Genomic DNA, 18,874 nt, shown 5'->3' on the forward strand with positions numbered 1-18,874 from the left:
ATTTCCACAAATGGGTTTAGAATTCTAAATCACAAGTTTGGTCAAATAGTTATTTAGATGTAAAAACTACTTTCCCATAATTTAATACAATAAGAAAAAAAAAACAGCACTATAAATTAGCTACCATCAGAGACAAAATTCGTGTAGTAACTTAAGATTCAAAGGACAGAACAAGATATTTCTTAAAAACAAGTTATTGATGATACAAAACAAGCCAATGAACATTCTCTTGAGGTTCCATAGTTTATTGTATCTCTATGGTGGAAACACCATATGCGCTGCTACCCAAACTCATCTCAACTATGAGTTCAGTGACATGATGTTGAAATCTATCATACAGGTAGTATTTATATCATAGAACTAGCAAATGCTATAAATCAGGGCTTGATTTATTGTTTTCTTGAATGCCTAGATTTACACAAAATAGGGAAAATATTAATAATGTAGACTAAACTTAAAAGCAAGTAATTTTTGCTGTTGTTACATTGTAAATAGCACAAATAATCAGATTATTTTTTCAGTATTTGAAAACTGCTCAAGTCACTGATGAGTGAAGCACTAGCATATGTTTTTATTGTTTCACTATCATCTTATTCTTTCATGAAAACAAGTTATCAACCAACATTCATGCCAACACTACTTTACTCCATAATATGCAACCACAGGTTGGCCACGGATAGAAGCTTAACAAAAATCAGTGGAGCATTCTGTGAGAGTCCACTGGCTCTGTGAAATTTACAATAAAAAGTACTGGGTATTTGATTATTTGTAAATTATATAATCATCTTTTATATACTTTTATATGAGATTTATAATGAGCTTGTGTGTGAATGTGTATATGTGTGTATACACACACACATCTTTTTTCATAGAAGTAGTTATTAACATAAACCACTGGCTAGATTATCATTATTCATCAAAAAAGTACCCTTATAATTTGTGCACTTTTCTTCAATAAAAAGGTTTTTTATGAAGTCACTGTTCATTTGTATAATCTATCAATAGCTCTCAGAAGAATACATCAATCCAGTTTGCAACATCTCTCCATATCAGGTATCCCTAGACATAACAAGTGGCCATTTATCATGAGAAGGAAAGCCTTCTCATGATAAATGGCCACTTGTTATGTATAATTCAATGAAATAAAGTCCCTTAACAACTTTAAAATGAATTCGGAGAATATAATTTACCCTAACTTAATCTGAATTCTATTGGGATTTGTTGGGGGGGAATAGAGGAGGGACAGGGAGGGTAGGGAGGTTGAGGAGGGATAACCTGGGGAGAAATGCCAGATATAGGTGACAGGGGAATGGAGGCAGCAAACCACATTGCCATGTATGTACCTATGCAACAATCCTGCATGTTCTGCTCATTTACCTCAGAACCTAAAGCACAATAAAATATATATAAAATAAATAAATGAATAAATAAAATTTAATTTAAAAGTATGTATAGCTTTAATCATGAGATCTTAATGGAAGTTGTGCTCATTTTACTGAGTTAATTAACCATAAAACTATAATGCTAACAACATTTGAAAATCAGAATTTTATAAATTAAGGTTATAAAACAACAATTTCTTCTACTCCCTGATATTTTTTTACTTTTAGATTATACTTCTTAAATTTAAAAAATCCTTTTGTTACTTCTATGTATATTTCTATTTGACTCTCAGTTTAAATAGCAAAATAATAATAAATCCAATTTTCCCAGGTGCTATGGTCTGAATGTTTGTGTCCTTCCAAAATTCATGTTGATATCTAAGCCCCAATATGATGGTTATTAGGAGGCAGGGTTTTTGGAAGGTGATTAGGTCAATGAGGTTTCTGCCCTCATGACCAGAATTGGTGCGCTAATAAAAGATACCCACCTGGCCAACATGGTGAAACCCTGTCTCTACTAAAAAAAAAAAATACAAAAATTAGCTGGGCATGGTGGCACGTGCCTATAGTCCCAGCTACTCGGGAGGCTGAGGCAAGAAAATTGCTTGAACCCGGGAGGCAGAGGTTGCAGTGAGCCGAGATCACGCCACAGCACTCCAGCCTGGTGCCTGGCGACAGAGCAAGACTCTATCTCAAAAAAAAAAAAAAAAAAAAGATGCCCAAGGGAGCCTGTTAGACCCTTCCATCCTGTGACGACACATAAGAAGGTGCAACCTAGAAGGAACAGACCCTCAGCAGATATCAAATCTGTTAGTGGCTTGATCTTAGACTTCACAGCCTCCAAAATTATGAGAAATAAATTTCTATTACCTCTAAATTATCCAGACTAAGTCACTTTATTATAGTACGAAGAAGAGACCAGATGCATTGAAATAAAATAATATAGCTTAAAAGTTACTCAGGCCAGGAGCTACGTTTCATTAATGTTTGTGTTTCTACACCTAGAAGTTTTACTGACATAAAATGTACACTTAATAAAGATGTGCTCAATAAACAGAGTGCTAACTAGCCTTATAGATGATCCTGTGGACCTCGGCGGGGGGATATGATAAAGCCTCAACAACAGATCACTATGCAAAGTGACTGTTACTTACTGAAAAACAGCATTTTAAGCTTGGACCTAACCTGAAGCCTGTGAGTAACTTAAAAGACATAATCACTCTCAGAAAATAAATTGGTACCCTTAGAAGATGATAGCAAGCATTTGCAAATAAGAGGCTATATAGCACAATGATTAAAAACTCAGGTATTGGCCGGGCGTGGTGGCTCAAGCCTGTAATCCCAGCACTTTGGGAGGCCCAGGCGGGTGGATCACGAGGTCAACAAATTGAGACCATCCTGGTCAACATGGTGAAACCCCATCTCTACTAAAATTTACAAAAAATTAGCTGGGCACGGTGGCGCGTGCCTATAATCCCAGCTACTCAGGAGGGTGAGGCAGGAGAATTGCCTGAACCCAGGGGGCGGAGGTTGCGGTGAGCCGAGATCGCGCCATTGCACTCCAGCCTGGGTAACAAGAGCGAAACTCCGTCTCAAAAACAAAAAAAAACTCAGGTATTTCAATTAGACAAGGTACAAATCCTAGTTCACCATCTATTTACAGTTAAGACTTCAGTGTCTCAATTACTTTACAAAAGAAACAGGAAAAATAATGCTGAGCTCGCCGGGCGCGGTGGCTCACACCTGTAATCCCAGCACTTTGGGAGGCCGAGGTGGGTGGATCACGAGGTCAAGAGATCGAGACCATCCTGGTCAACATGGTGAAACCCCATCTCTACTAAAAATACAAAAAATCAGCTGGGCATGGTGGCGCATGCCTGTAATCCCAGCTACTCAGGAGGCTGAGGCAGGAGAATTGCCTGAACCCAGGAGGCGGAGGTTGCGGTGAGCCGAGATGGCGCCATTGCACTCTAGCCTGGGTAACAAGAGCAAAATTCCGTCTCAAAAATAATAATAATAATAATAACAACAATAATGTTGAGCTCACAGGATTATGCAAGGATCAAATAAACCAATAAATGTAAAAAGCTTCAAAGAAGGCTTTTTTGGTAGAAAGCTTTAAATAGGATAAGTGTGCTCAAGGAAGACTAACATTTGCTACTACTGCTATTATTAGTTGTTCCATTATACAGTTCCCAACACCAAATTAAAAATCCAGGGCTGGGCGCGGTGGCTCACACCTGTAATCCCAGCACTTTGGGAGGCCGAGGCGGGTGGATCACGAGGTCAAGAGATCGAGACCATCCTGGTCAACATGGTGAAACCCCGTCTCTACTAAAAATACAAAAAAATTAGCTGGGCATGGTGGCGCGTGCCTGTAATCCCAGCTACTCAGGAGGCTGAGGCAGGAGAATTGCCTGAACCCAGGAGGAGGAGGTTGCGGTGAGCCGAGATCACGCCATTACACTCCAGCCTGGGTAACAAGAGTAAAACTCTGTCTCAAAAAAAAAAAAAAAAAAAAAAAAAAAATCCAAAATACACCAGGGACCTTAAGCAAGATATGTCTAACTTCTCTTATCCTCACTTTTTTTTTTCATATCTATAAAGTTAAGTACATAGAGTGCTGCAGAAGCTTTCAAATTTCTGAAACAGGTACAAAGTAAAAATGCATTCTGGATCATAAGCTGGTGTACATAAACATATATGCCTATATGAATTAATTTCTATATATTTTTATAAATAAATTTTTACCAAAATAATACTGTACTTATGGTCAATAAACTCTGAATTTTCTATTCTATTCCGCTTCAATTTTAAAGCTGATTGCAACATACAAAACTGATCTTAAGGAAAACAAATACAGCAAACACTGGGGACTCCCATACCTCTTCTGAGGGTGCTTCCAAACAAAACACTAATTTTCCTTTTTTCCTTTTTTTTGAGATCGAGTCTCGCTCTGTTGCCCAGGCTAAACTGCAGTGGCATGATCTCAGCTCACTGCAATCTCTGCCTCTCAGGTTCAAGCAATTCTCATACCTGAGCCTCCCAAGTAGCTGGGATTACTTGCCACCACGCCCAACTAATTTTTGTGTTTTTAGTAGAGACGGGGTTTCACTATGTTGCCCAGGCTGGTCTTGAACTCCTGGGCTCAAGTGATTCACCTGCCTTAGCCTCCCAAAGCGCTGGGATTATAGCATGAGCCACTGCCCCCAGCCCCAACACTCATTTTCACATCAGCTTTTAGCAGAAGTAGATATCTATTAGTTTCACCTAAGCTGCCTCAAATCCCATCACAGCCTTCAATGAGTTTTATAAACTTCAGTATCCTAATGAATATGTGCACAGTTAGGAAAGCCATAACTGAATCAAATATACTTTTCAAAGGCTAATAAAGTTTCCATGAGTTTGTTTTTAAAAATTGTAGTTCCCTTTTCCAAAGTGCACTCAGAAAATATATTTTATCTCCAAATATCTGTGGAGTTATTTTCTCTTCTTACATAAAAGGCTTACTTTCTAGTGACATTCTGAATACTTAAATGTCAACGGAAGAATTACTAAGATTGAGATCCAAGATGGCCGAATAGGAACAGCTCTGGAGTGCAGTTTCCAGCAAGAGGAACACAGAGGGTGAGTGATCACTGCATTTCCAAATGAGTTTTTACTACCCACAGACCAGGAGATTCCTGTGAAAAGCACCATGAGTTTCCAGCATGGCTGTTTCAGTCAGTGCTGTGGGTCTCCACACAAAAACTCACACAAATCCGGGCAGCCATTTCAACAGGTGCGCAGAACTTCTGGGATACAGAGCCACCCATTCAACTGAAAAAAAAGGGGGGGGCTGAAACAGGGAGCCAAGAGATCTGGCTCAGTGGGGCCCACCCCTACAAAGACCAGCAATCTGAAACATTCTGGATTGAGAGTTTTGCAGCAAGCACAGCTGGACCCAGGATGGTTCAGCTCAGTGGGGGGAAGGGCATCACTCATTACCAAGGCGGTCCGCCACTACAGAGGCAGTCTGCCGTTACCAAGGTAATCTACCTTTTACTGAGGCAGTCTGCCATTACTGAGGCAGTCCACCATTACCAAGGCAGTCCTCCATTACTGAGGCAGACCATCATTACTGAGGCAGACCACCTTTACCAAGGCAGTTCTAACTGTACCTTTGTAAACAAAACCTCAAGGAAGTACACAGAGCAGCTGGGCAAAGCCCACAGCAGCTCAGTAATGACTCTGCTGGCAGACTGTGACCAGACTATCTCCTTGCTGGGTAGGGCATCTCTGTAAAAAGGCAGCAGCACATCAGGAATTTATAAATAAAGCCCTACCTTCCCAGGACAGAGCACCTGGGAAAAAAGGCGGTTATGAGTTCCACTGTGGCAGACATAAACGTACCTGCCCAGCAGCTCTGAACAGAGCAAGAGAGCTTCCAGCTCAGCACTTGAGCTTCTATAAGGGACAGACTGTCTCCTCAAGCAGCTCCCTGACCCCTACTGTCCAAAGAGACACCTCATAAAGGAGAGCTCAGGCTGACATCAGTGGGGATCCTTCTGGGACAAAGGTAACAGAAGAAGAAACCGGCAGTAACCCTAACTGTTCTGCAGCTGCCGCAGGTTACCCCGGCAAGCAGAGTCTGGAGTGGACTTCCAGCAGTCCTACAGCAGAGGGGCCAGACTGTTAGAAGGAAAACTAAAAAACAGAAAGAAATAACTTCAACATCAACAAAAAGGACATCCACTCAGAGACCCCACCTGAAAGTCACCAACTACACAGACCACAGATAGATAAATCAACAAAGATGGGAAGAAACCAGTGCAAAAAGGATGAAAACACCAAAAACCAGAACACCTCTCCTCCTCCAAGAGATCACAATTCCTCACCAGCAAGGGAACAAAGCTGGATGGAGAATGAGTTTGATAAACTGACAGAAACAGGCTTCAGAAAGAGGGTAATAACAAACTTCTCTGAGCTAAAAGAACATGTTCTAACCCAATGCAAAGAAACTAAGAACCTTGAAAAAAGGTTAGATGAAATGCTAATGAGAATAAACAGCTTAGAGAAGAATATAAATAACTTGATGGCACTGAAAAACACAAGAGAACTTCGTGAAGCATACAGAAGTTTCAATAGCTGAATCAACCAAGAAGAAGAAAGGATATCAGAGATTGAAGATAACTCAATGAAATCAAAAAAGAAGGCAAAATTAGAGAAAAAAGAGTGAAAAGAAATGAACAAAGCCTCCAAGAAATATGGGATTATATGAAAAGACCCAATCTACGTTTGATAGGTGTACCTGAATCTGATGAAGAGAATGAATCCAAGCTGGAAAACACTCTTCAGGATACTATCCAGGAGAACTTCCCTAATCTAGCAAGGCAGGCCAATATTCAAGTCCAGGGACTTGGGTAACACCCAAGAGAACACCACAAAGATATTCCTTAAGAAGAGCGACCCTAAGGCACATAATTGTCAGATTCACCAGGGTTGAAATGAAGGAAAAAATGCCAAGGGCTGCCAGAGAGAAACGTCGGGTTACCCACAAAGGGAAGCCCATCAGACTCACAGCGGATCTCTCGGTAGAAACCCTACAAGCCAGAAGAGAGTGGGGGACGATATTCAACATCCTTAAAGGAAAGAGCTTTCAACCTAGAACTTCATATCCAGCCAAACTAATCTTCATAAGCGAAGGAGAAATAAAATCCTTTACGAACAAGCAATTCTGTCACCACCAGGCCTGCCTTACAAGAGCTCCTGAAAGAAGCACTAAATATAGAAAGGAACAACCAGTACCAGCCACTCCAAAAATGTACCAAATGGTAAAGACCATGACAAAATGAAGAAACTGTGTCAACTAATGGGCAAAACAACCAGCTAGTATCAAAATGGCAGGATCAAATTCACACACAGCAATATTAACCTTAAATGTAAATGTGCTAAAAGCCCCACTCAAAAGACACAGACTGGCAAATTGGATAAAAAGTCAAGATCCATCAGTTTGCTGTATTCAGGAAACCCATCTCACATGCAGTGACACACAGAGGCTCAAAATAAAGGGATGGAAAAAGATTTACCAGAAAATCGAGAGCAAAATAAATCAGGAGTTGCAATCCTAGTCTCTGATAAAATAGACTTTAAACCAACAAAGATCAAAAGAGACAAAGAAGGACATTACATAATGGTAAAAGGATCAATGTAACAAGAAGAGCTAACGATCCTAAATATATATGCACTCAACACAGGAGCACCCAGATACATAAAGCAAGTTCTTAATGACCTACAAAGAGACTTAGACTCCCACACAATAATAGTGGGAGACTTTAACACTCCACTGTCAATATTAGCCAGATCAACAAGACAGAAAATTAACAAGGATATCCAGGACTTGAACTCAGATCTGGACCAAGCAAACCTAATAGACATCTACAGAACTCTCCATCCCAAATCCACAGAATATACATTCTTCTCAGCACCACATCACACCTACTCTAAAATTGACCACATAATTGGAAGTAAACCACTCCTCAGCAAATGCAAAAGAATGGAAATCATAACAAACAGTCTCTCAGACCACAGTGCAATCAAATTAGAACTCAGGATTAAGAAACTAACTCAGAACTGCACAACTTCATGGAAACCGAACAACTGGCTCTTGAATGTTGACTGGACAAACAATGAAATGAAGGCAGATATAAACATGTTCTTCAATACCAACGAGAATGAATACATAATGTACCAGAATCTCTGGGACACATTTAAAGCAGTGTCTAGAGGGAAGTTTATGGCAATAAATGCCCACATGAGAAGGAAGGAAAGATCTAAAAATCAACACCCTATCATCAAAATTGAAAGAGCTAGAGAAGTAAGGTCAAAAAACTCAAAAGCTAGCAGAAGACAAGAAATAACTAAGATCAGAGCAGAACTGAAGGAGTTAGAGACAAAAAAAAAAAAAAACCTTCAAAAAAATCAATAAATCCAGGAGCTGGTTTTTTGAAAAGATCAACAAAATAGATTGCTAGCCAGATTAATAAAAAAGAAAAGAGAGGAATCAAATAGATGGGGGAAAAAACAATAAAGGGGAAATCACCACAGATTCCAGAGAAATACGAACTACCATCACAGATTACTACAAACAACTCTATGCACATAAACCAGTAAACCTGGAAGAAAAGGATAAATTCCTGGACACTCGCACCCTCCCAAGGCTAAACCAGGAAGAAGTCGAAACCCTGAATAGACAAATAACAACGGCTGAAGTTGAGGCAGCAATTAATAGCCTATCAACAAAAAAAAGCCCAGGTCCAGATGGGTTCACAGCTGAATTCTACCAGACATATAAAGAGAAGCTGGTACCACTCCTTCTGAAACTATTCCAAACAATACAGAAAGAAGGATGCCCTCTCTCACCATTCCTATTCAATATAGTATTAGAAGTTCTAGCCAGAGCAATTGGGCAAGAAAAAGGAATTAAGGGCATTCAATTAAGAAAAGAGGAAGTCGAATTGTCTCTATTTGCAGATGATATGATTGTATATTTTAGAAAACCCCATCATCTCAGCCCAAAATCTCCTGAAACTGATAAGCAACTTCAGCAAAGTCTCAGGATACAAAATCAATGTGCAGAAATCACAAGCATTCCTATACACCAATAACAGACTAAAAGAGAACCAAATCAAGAGCAAACTACCATTCACAATTGCTACAAAGAGAATAAAATATCTAGGAATATAACAAAGGATGTAAAGGACCTCTTCAAGAACTGCGAACCACTGCTCAAGGAAATAAGAGAGGACACAAACAGAAGAAAAATATTCCATACTCATGTTTAGGAAGAATTAATATTGTGAAAATGGCCATCCTGCCCAAAGTAACGTATAGATTCAATGCTATCCCTATCAAGGTACCTATGACTCTCTTTACAAAACTGAAAAAAACTACCTTAAACTTCATATGTAACCAAAAGAGAGCCTGCATAGCCAAGACAATCATAAGCAAAAAGAACAAAGCTGGAGGCATCATGCTACCTGACTTCAAATTATACTACAAGGCTACAGTAATCAAAACAGCATGGTACTGGTACCAAAACAGATATAGACCAATGGAATAGAACAGAGGCCTCAGAGGCAATGCCACACATCTAAAACCACCTGATCTTTGACAAACCTGACAAAAACGAGCAATAGGGAAAGGATTCCCTGTTTAATAAATAGTGTTGGGATAACTGGCTAGCCATGTGCAGAACACAGAAACTGGACCCCTTCCTGACACCTTACACTAAAATTAACCCCAGATGGAGTAAAGACTTAAACATAAGACCGAACACCATAAAAACCCTAGCAGAAAACCTAGGCAAAACCGTTCAGGACATTGCCATGGGCAAGGACTCCATGACTAAAACACCAAAAGCATTGGCAACAAAAGCCAAAATAGACAAATGGGATCTAATTAAACTCCAGGGTTTCTGTACAGCAAAAGAAATAATCATTAGAGTGAACAACCAACCAACAGAATGGGAAAAAATTTTTACAACTATCCATCTGACAAAGGGCTAATATCCAGAATCTACAAAGAACTAAAACAGATTTAAAAGAAAAAAACAAACAAACCCATTCAAAAGTGGGCGAAGGACATGAATAGACACTTTTCTAAAGAAGACATATTTGAGGTCAACAAATAAGAAAAAATGCTCATCATCACTGGTCATTAGAGAAATGCAAATCAAAACCACATTGAGATACCATCTCAGCCAGTTAGAATGGCGATCATTAAAAAATCTGGAGACAAGAGATGCTGGAGGGGATATGGAGAAATAGGAACACTTTTACACTGTTGGCAGGAGTGTAAATTAGTTCAACAACTGTGGAAGACAGTGAAGCTCAAGGACCTAGAAACGGAAATTCCATTTGACCCAGCAATCCCATTACTGGGCATATATCCAAAGGATTATACATCATTCTATTATAAAGACACATGTACACGTATGTTCACTGCAGCACTGTTTACAATAGCAAAGACATGGAACCAACCCAAATGCCCATCAATGATAGACTGGACAAAGAAAATGTGGCACACATATACCATGGAATTCTATGCAGCCATAAAAAATGATGAGTTTGTGTCCTTTGTAGGAACATGGATGAATCTGTAAGCAACATTCTCAGCAAACTGACACAAGAACAGAAAATCAAATACCACATGTTCTCACTGATAGGCGAGTGCTGAACAACAGGAACACATGGACACAGGGAGGGGAGCATCACACACTGGGGTATTGAGGGGGATGAGGGGAGGGACAGCAGGGGGTAGGAAGGTTGGGGAGGGATAACATGGGGAGATATGCCACATATAGGTGACAGGGGGATGGAGGCAGCAAACCACATTGCTACATGATCTGCACATGTACCCCAGAACCTAAAGTACAATAAAAATAATAAAAAATAACTAAGATTTAGAAAATCATTGGAAACCTTATAAATGAAAGATAATTTATAAATTCCAGAAAAAATGTAATTGACATTCAAAAAATGCTGCTTATTTTGTTCTTTGCTTAAGAGTCACATTTAAAAACTCACATTTAATTGTTCTGGATTTCTTTTGGTAAATCCAAACCAGACTTTTCATCTAGCTCAGAAGGTAGGGATACTATATAATACGAAAAATCTTAAGGTAAACAAGAAAAAGATGTATGACTTCACAAATTCCATTCTTCCAGTCTCCATGTCTTACTGTAAGACCTTGGCAAGTTTTAGCTCTCTGTACCACAGTTTCTTCTTCTGTAAAGTGGGGATATTAAGACACCTACTTCCCGGGACTGTTTTATGAATCACAATTTAATCACTTTGAATAGTGCCTAGCAAAGCAGCATCCAGTAAACCATGACCATGGTTCCTCTCTTATGTAAACTCAAGACAGAAAGTTCCTCACCCTGTTCTAAAGGTTTATCTAAAAGCTACTAGCAAAGTTGGGGTTGGATTTCAGCCCCTACTTTATTCTCTATAACACAAACCAACATTAGCTGCATAAAAATGAAGAAAAGAAGAAAAAATGATATTTAAGATACAGAATTTCAAGTATCCACTTATGTGGCTTTTCATAATGGGAGAGAACAAATTCGAAAAGTTAATATATTTATTACTACCCTTCAGCAGTCCCGAAAAGGATCTGAAACAGAATCACTTGCAGTTTTGTGGCATAAAAGCTCTCCCACAAATTACAAACATTAAAAAAATATAATTCATTTTCAGTGTAATATTGAGGCAGGGAGGTAAAAGTCTTTGAAGATATCATGAATAGAAATACTCAGAAAACATCAATTTTATTGTACCATGGTCTATGTATTATGGATATAAGACCTAGGAAGTTGGTCTAGAGTCCTTATCTACAGATCAAAATTACATGTAATAAAAATAGTCAAATATAGTTTTGAAGGATAACTACATGTTATTAGATATATCTTTATTATACACATCATGGACTCAATGTGATGACAGATCCTGAACCTCTAACTACTAAAATAAAACTTCTTTGTGACAATCCAATTACATTATCATTTATTTATGACATCACAATGGAAACGGGAAACACTATCACTTAAAAATTTTTGTCTTTTTAATAAAATAAAGGAATAAGAGGCACATCAGATCATCCTGGCTACCTCCTTAGTAAGAAAATCTTCGACCCACTGTCCTAAGTCCATTTTAAGGGAAGTATACAATTTCTACCGAGCACTATGTTTATTCACCAATCAATTTCCTAAATAAGTAAATTGCATAATGAACCCTAAGCAAGGCAAATTTTCTCAAGGAAAAAAAAAAAATCTTGTTCTACTATAATCTACAGATAAATCAAAGGTAGTTATTTTTAGCGTAGTAATTCATGTCCTCATCTTATTCTATGAACATATATATCTACTTTCTTGTAAGTCTTTCCCCATAACTGTTTTCATTTATTGCTCATTTCTACTCAGAATACTTATTAAAATATTTTTCAAAAAAGTTGTAAAGCCTTATTTTTTTCTTATAATGGATCCATTTCACTAAATATTTTTATACACGTATGTGTGTGTGTATATATATATATATATAAATATATATATATATATTTATTACTTCTCTGAGGTAATTTGCACTGCAACATGGCCTTCAAAATACAAAGACTACTTAGGTTTTGAATGAAATCTTTTTCTAGCTCTTCCACATCAAAACCAGGGTATCCTGAAAAGCCAACAAAAATCATAACATCCACCAAGAGTCATGGGCTTCAAGCAAGTGAACTACAGAAAGACAGTGTCTTGCCTTGTCATCTCTCCCTCTTGCTCTATAATCCTTGTCCCTACTTGTAGAAGGTTTTTCACTCTTTGATATAGGATGTGCTCGGCCTACAGGTCCCCGGGCTCCTACTCCTGCCATTTCTTTCCTCAGAGGTCTTACTTCTCGATTGGCACGCCTGATCTGAGGTGGAGCTCTGACAAAAAAAAAATATATAAAAAAATAAAATTAAAATTAATCAAAGGCAAAAGTATCTCAATACTACCCTAGTCAATAAAAATTATTAAATCAAGAAGCCCGAAATCTAATTTTTTCACCTTTGGACAATTCACTCACGGCCACAACTATCAGGCTGGTTTTCCCAAATTCTTTTTTCTAAAATATACTAGCTGATACAATTATTAAATACACATACATGACATACATTCAGCAATTAATCTGTCAAAAGTAACTATTAATCACCAATAGAGGGCAACACAGACTATCCCCATTTAATAATCTTAACAGCACAATGGAAAGGCAGTAATGTTATTCATTACTGTCCTAAACCAAGAATAAGTAACTTTTTTGGGCAAGAAAGCATTAAAAGCTGAAAGAATAGGAACTCTAATATGTCTGTTTGTACAGTTTATTAATTTCTGTTTTACAACCAAGATGATTTTCTTCTATAATGGAAAATTAAACATTTCATTCATCAAATTACAAATGGCAGAGCTAACAATGAAATCTTCTTAAAGTAATTTATGTGTAAAAATATTCATGTTTTGAGAATGTCACAAACCACAGAATCATTCAAATTATAGTCCTCAAAATGTGACAAAAATGTTTGATAAATACATAAAAGTGTGCATTCAAAATAGCATATTTTGCTTCATCTGCTGTGGAACTTGTCTCCTTCAAACAGTAAGTTTTGAGGCATCTCAACACAGTTTTTGTCTCTTTTTGGTTCTTGGGTAAGGGACTCTATCACTTCGTGTTTAATCTTAGTTCTCTCTTGAAATGTCTCTACCTCTATTTTCCTACCTTTTCTTTCCCTATAGCTATGTATGTATCTGTAGCCCTTCAGATCCCATATGTGTATTCCATTTTTAACCACACGCCATATCTATTATTATCCCCTTTCCAGCCTCACACCTTTAATTCACCTAACTCATCACGGAGTTTCATTCCTTGCATCAGAAAAGGTGACACATACGCATAACTCGAAGAATGGAAAACGAATGAAAAGCCATGAAGGTTGCAAACTAAGGGCCAAAAGGGTAAGAAAAAGAAAAAAAAATGTGTTAACATGTTGCGAGTCTGATACAGCATATTTAGACGTTGGAATAAGACTACATCATGAAATTGCTAAGGAAAAGAAAGGCTGGTGAAAACCATATGTCTATCTATGAGGTTACCATACACTGACATCTCAATTTTTGCAGTTCAGTCCAGTTAAACAAGTATTTACTGACCACCCATTAGGTGGTATAGGGCCTCTACCTCACTGGCCCTAAGAGGAGACAAACACGAATAAGCAATCTTGTGAAAGAAATCCATAGAAAAGAAACTACAAACTAGTGCACAGTAATGGCTATGAGACATTTTGAAATTTAAAGAATTATTACATTATTGTCTTTAGGACATTAGTAGTCTTTTAAGCATTCTGCCTATAAAATAAAAATGTGATGAGTCTGGTAAAGAATAAAAGATTTTAATTGTTAAATTGCTCTATTTCTAGTATTTCAATGTGACCACTGTTTGACCTAACTTTTTTTTGTTTGTTTGTTTGATGAAGGGGTGGAAAGTAATGAAGTACAATTTTACTTTTATTTGTATGCACTTGTGTATATATAAATGTCTTTCCTGAATCAGATTTATGGGTATAGCCAAAGACAATAAAATAAGACCAACAATCTTTCCACACAGAATGTGCATCAAGTTTGCCTTTTTGTAAGCAGCTTCACCTGCTTTTTAAATAGTCTGTTTTCTTTGTGATCTGGTTTTTAGACTAAACAGCTAGCCACAGCCTCCACTCACCAATAACAAGCCATCCCCCCGAGCTGCATTGCTCGCCCACAGCTAAGCTTGCTCCTCTGGACTCACAGCTTAGGGTACACTACAGCGGGTCTCAGACAACATTCCTTCTGCTGCCTCAGCTTGTGCCTTCCCCAACTCAGCTTGCGATTCAACGGCCACCTAGGAGTTCTGCTGTAGTCCATTCTGCACACACATCCCACCGGGTAAAGCTGTATTGTAGAAGAATTGTTTCAAAGCTCTTACAGAGGCTACATTCTGAGTGTCTGCCATTACTGACCGTGTCCTGCCGCTCACTATTCTGATGGGCTCCTAAACAGTCTGAGTGAAACTGCTCAAGAAGCCAGATGTGTCATCTGTGGCAAGGCTCCTGTCTCACAGACGTGTGCCTCTGCTTTGTCAGTCTTCAGTTCCATCTCACTGCAACTGGATATTACATTTGTAACACACTCTGTGGGTTCCCCAAAGGACATCCTTGATTCTGTTCTGTACGTCTTTGTCCACTAGCGCATCACTGCACAGTGTCATGCTTCAGTTTAAGGACTCAGTGACAGCTTCCAGGCTATGTAGACAATAAAGATCTCAAGGCTTCTTTTACTAGTGTCTCTTTAAAAAGAGACTTTAGTAGGGTTGCATAGCATCATTGACCTCTGCCCTAATGGTCAAACAGAATGACACTGTACTAGCTTATAGCACTTCAAATTTAGAGAATAACTGGTTAGATCTGCAGGTGACCGACAAAAATATCTATATTGTGCTCAATTCCTCTATTTGAGATTTCCGTATAGGAATGAGAAGAAATATGCCTTATTCTATCACATACAAATCAGCCTCATTTCCTTCAAAATCCAATATTTCCTCTTTTTAAGCTGTATTAAATATCAACATTATATGTAAATGTTCTTACTGGTACTGCTTTATACAGTCTACATACAAGTCCTCTGTCAAATACATGCTTTGTAAACATCTTCTCCCAATGTGTCATCTGCCTTTTTTCTCTTTTTTTTTTTTTTTGCATTTTATTTTATTTTCAATTTTTTAGATTCAAGGATATAGGCACAGGTGCTCATTTGTTACGAAGGTATTTTACCTCTCTTAATGGTATCTTTCTTGATAAAGAGAAGGTCATAATTCTAGAAGTCCAATTTTTCAACCTTTAATATTTAATGCTTTAGTGGCCAGTCTAACAAATCTTTACCTACGCTGAGATTATGATGATATCACTCCCATGTTTTCTTCTAGAAGTTTTACTTTATTACTTTTAACATTAGGTATTGATCTATTTTAAGTTAATTTTTATATAATGTTAGGTGGGAAAGAAGAGTATCTTGATTTTTTTCACCCAAATGTATAATGAATTATTCCAGAAGCATTTACTGATAAGGTCCACCGTTTTCTACTGAATTTCAGTGGCATCTTCACAAATCAAGTGACTTCCCAAGATTTAATCCTTAAGGATAACTTCTGGTTCTAAAAAGGACTTTAGAATTTTTAAATTATTTGCTCTCAGAAGATTATAAACAAATATCCTAAGTAGGAATACTTAAAATATTACTAATTCTTTCAACAAATAGCTAAATCTTAGGGAATGCAAGGCACTGTGCTACCCAATGTAAAGGTTGGATTAAGGGTCATGTGCAGTGGCTCATGCTTGTCATCCCAGCACTCTGGGAGGCTGAGGCAGGCAGATCACTTGAGGTCAGGAGTTCCAGACCAGCCGGGCCAACATGGCAAACCCCATCTCTACTAAAAATACAAAACTCAGCTGTACATGGTAGTGGGCACCTGTAATCCCAGCTACTTGGGAGGCTGAGACAGGGCAATCACTTGAACCTGAGAGGCGAAGGTTGCAGTGAGTTGAAATCATGCCACTGCACTCCATCCTGGGCCACAGAGCAAGGCTCCGTCTCAAAGAAAAAAAAAGGCGGGGGTGGGGGGGTGGGAATTAAGTCTTCCCTCATCTAAGCAAATAAATCACATTCAGAAATATATTGAGCACCACAGACAACGGTAAGATACGAGTTGATATGAGTTGTTTTGTAACCCAAGGGTACTTTTTGTTTAGAAAACACTCCCAGGGGCTTACTTTGATTTTTAAAATATTCAATTTACTAAATTTAAAAATGCAAAAAATCAGTTTTTCCTTAAAGCTTTTAGATTCAGCTACAATTTTTTTTCTATGTACAAGCCTAGCAGATTTTAGAAGTCACTTTTAAGAAATTTTTTTCTTTAAAAAACAAAAACAAAACAAAGCCTCACTCACTCTGCCACCCAGGCTGGAGTGAAGCAGCACAATCCTGGCTCACTGCAACCTCCGCCTCCCAGGTTCAAGAGATTCTTCTGCCTCAGCTGAGATTACAGGAATGCACCACCATGCCCAGCTAATTTTTGTATTTTTTGTGGAGACAGATTTCACCATGTTGACCAGGTTAGTCTTGAACTCCTGTCCTCAACTGATCTGCCCACCTCGGCCTCCCAAAGCGCTGGAATTACAGGTGTGAGCCATTGCACCTGGCCCACCTTTAAGAGATTTTAAAATAATGCTTGGTCCTAGTTACAAACCTGGTTAATAAAATGCCACCAGAATTTTTTAACCAAATTTATAAACTTAATGTATTTCCTTCTTAGTTCTTATCTCACTTAGCAAAGCATAATTTACATATAATTACTTTTATAAACTTATAATAAATTAAGTTTACAAATAAGATAATATTAAATTTCTCCTAAGAGTTCCAATAAAGTACTTAACATAAATTTTCATGTATGAAAAAAAACACAAGTCTAAATTAGTCCATAATACATTTAAAGTGGAATTGCATGCATGTCGCCCTCGTTAGCCAATTTTCTTAAATATTCCAAGTACATAAAAATAAATATGCAAATATATACATATTCTTTAACAGAAAAATGTTATTACCATAGTTTTTATCCTCTTAGACATGTTTAGTCTTAATTTTAAATCTACCTGGAGTTAAAAGATCTGCTTAACTACTAAAGACGACACTTACCATCCAACTCAACCAAGGTAATAGTAAACCGGAAATTTCAGATGGTTTAAGATCTGAAGCTACAGATATATTTCTCACACCAAATATATACAATCCCACTTAATATGTTGGGGGTTGGATTCTGAGCATTTTGATATTACCCATAACAGTTACTTAAGCTGGGATATTTCGTGGATTCTTGTTAGTGTTTCTTATGAGCCATATGAAATCTTATTTAAAGTTGCTAAGCCATTCATTCAGTCATTTCAAGAGTGGGGCAAGCGGTGTGAAAACTACTAAACCTTTCACTAATGATGGAATTCCAGCACTCCCAGGCAAGTTAATCATTGCTTGTATCTTGTTTTCTTTGGCTCTACAGATAGGTCCTTGCCTTTACCATTAAAGTATAAAAATCTTTGAACTTGAAAAACCTAAGATATTTATTTTTTGCCTAACTCTAAAGACTTTAAAACTTGATGAATGATGGTATTTTTTCATATTATCAGGACTAAACAACCTCCACTCTACAGATAATAAAATAATATCAGTTGAACTTCAGATAAATTCTCACAGGTCTTTGTCCAGTTTATTGTCAACTTCTGAGATTATTCTGCTGATTTATAAAATGAAGCGGGTACCAGAAGCATGTGACATACTACCAGCATTCACTAAGCCTATAATTTAGCTGAATATACACACGTATTTTACAATTATACTGGACATCTCTTTCTGTCCACATAAACCCTATAACTAAGGCCTTGGTGAAGAAGAGTCCTCAACTCAAATATAAACAAGTCACAAAAAAACAGCAAACTGTAAGATAAACCTCTCAAGAATTGATAACAGAGCTACAAAAATAATATGCAGACAACAAAAACGAGTAAGCTGAAAACCTTCCCACAATAAAACATGTAGGAATTCTACATAAAATGTAATCAATATCCTTTTATACACAGCTGGTCTTACCAGCTAAGTGAAATACCTAATAGACAAAAAAGAGAGAGAGACACATAAGCACATGAGCTGAAGACACGGCAGTCCTTCAGTGTTTGGGACCTCGGACATCTGAGGGCTTGAGATTTATTGATCACAAGTGAGATATGATACAGGGCCATAGGCCCACACAAATCAAAGTTGAGACTACCACATAAAGCTAGGACCCTCAAAGGACAACCACCTTGGTAAAAAGGGTAGAATTTTAAAGACAGAACAAAGAAGTACACTTTTC

At 37.8% G+C, this 18,874-nt stretch overlaps 1 protein-coding gene across 4 annotated transcripts in view; it reads right to left on the minus strand.

Annotated features, from left to right (window-relative positions):
- Positions 1-18,874, minus strand: part of KATNAL1 (katanin catalytic subunit A1 like 1) — a 105,883-nt gene that overhangs the window by 45,613 nt on the left and 41,396 nt on the right. For all 4 annotated transcript variants that reach the window (XM_002748944.6, XM_008998082.6, XM_078375236.1 and 1 more), the window contains exon 4: positions 12,671-12,839. In XM_002748944.6, the coding sequence (XP_002748990.1) occupies positions 12,671-12,839 (169 nt within the window). The remainder of the gene's footprint in view (positions 1-12,670; positions 12,840-18,874) is intronic.

The sequence above is a fragment of the Callithrix jacchus genome, chromosome 5 (assembly GCF_049354715.1).
Source record: "Callithrix jacchus isolate 240 chromosome 5, calJac240_pri, whole genome shotgun sequence".
Lineage (NCBI taxonomy): Eukaryota > Metazoa > Chordata > Mammalia > Primates > Cebidae > Callithrix > Callithrix jacchus.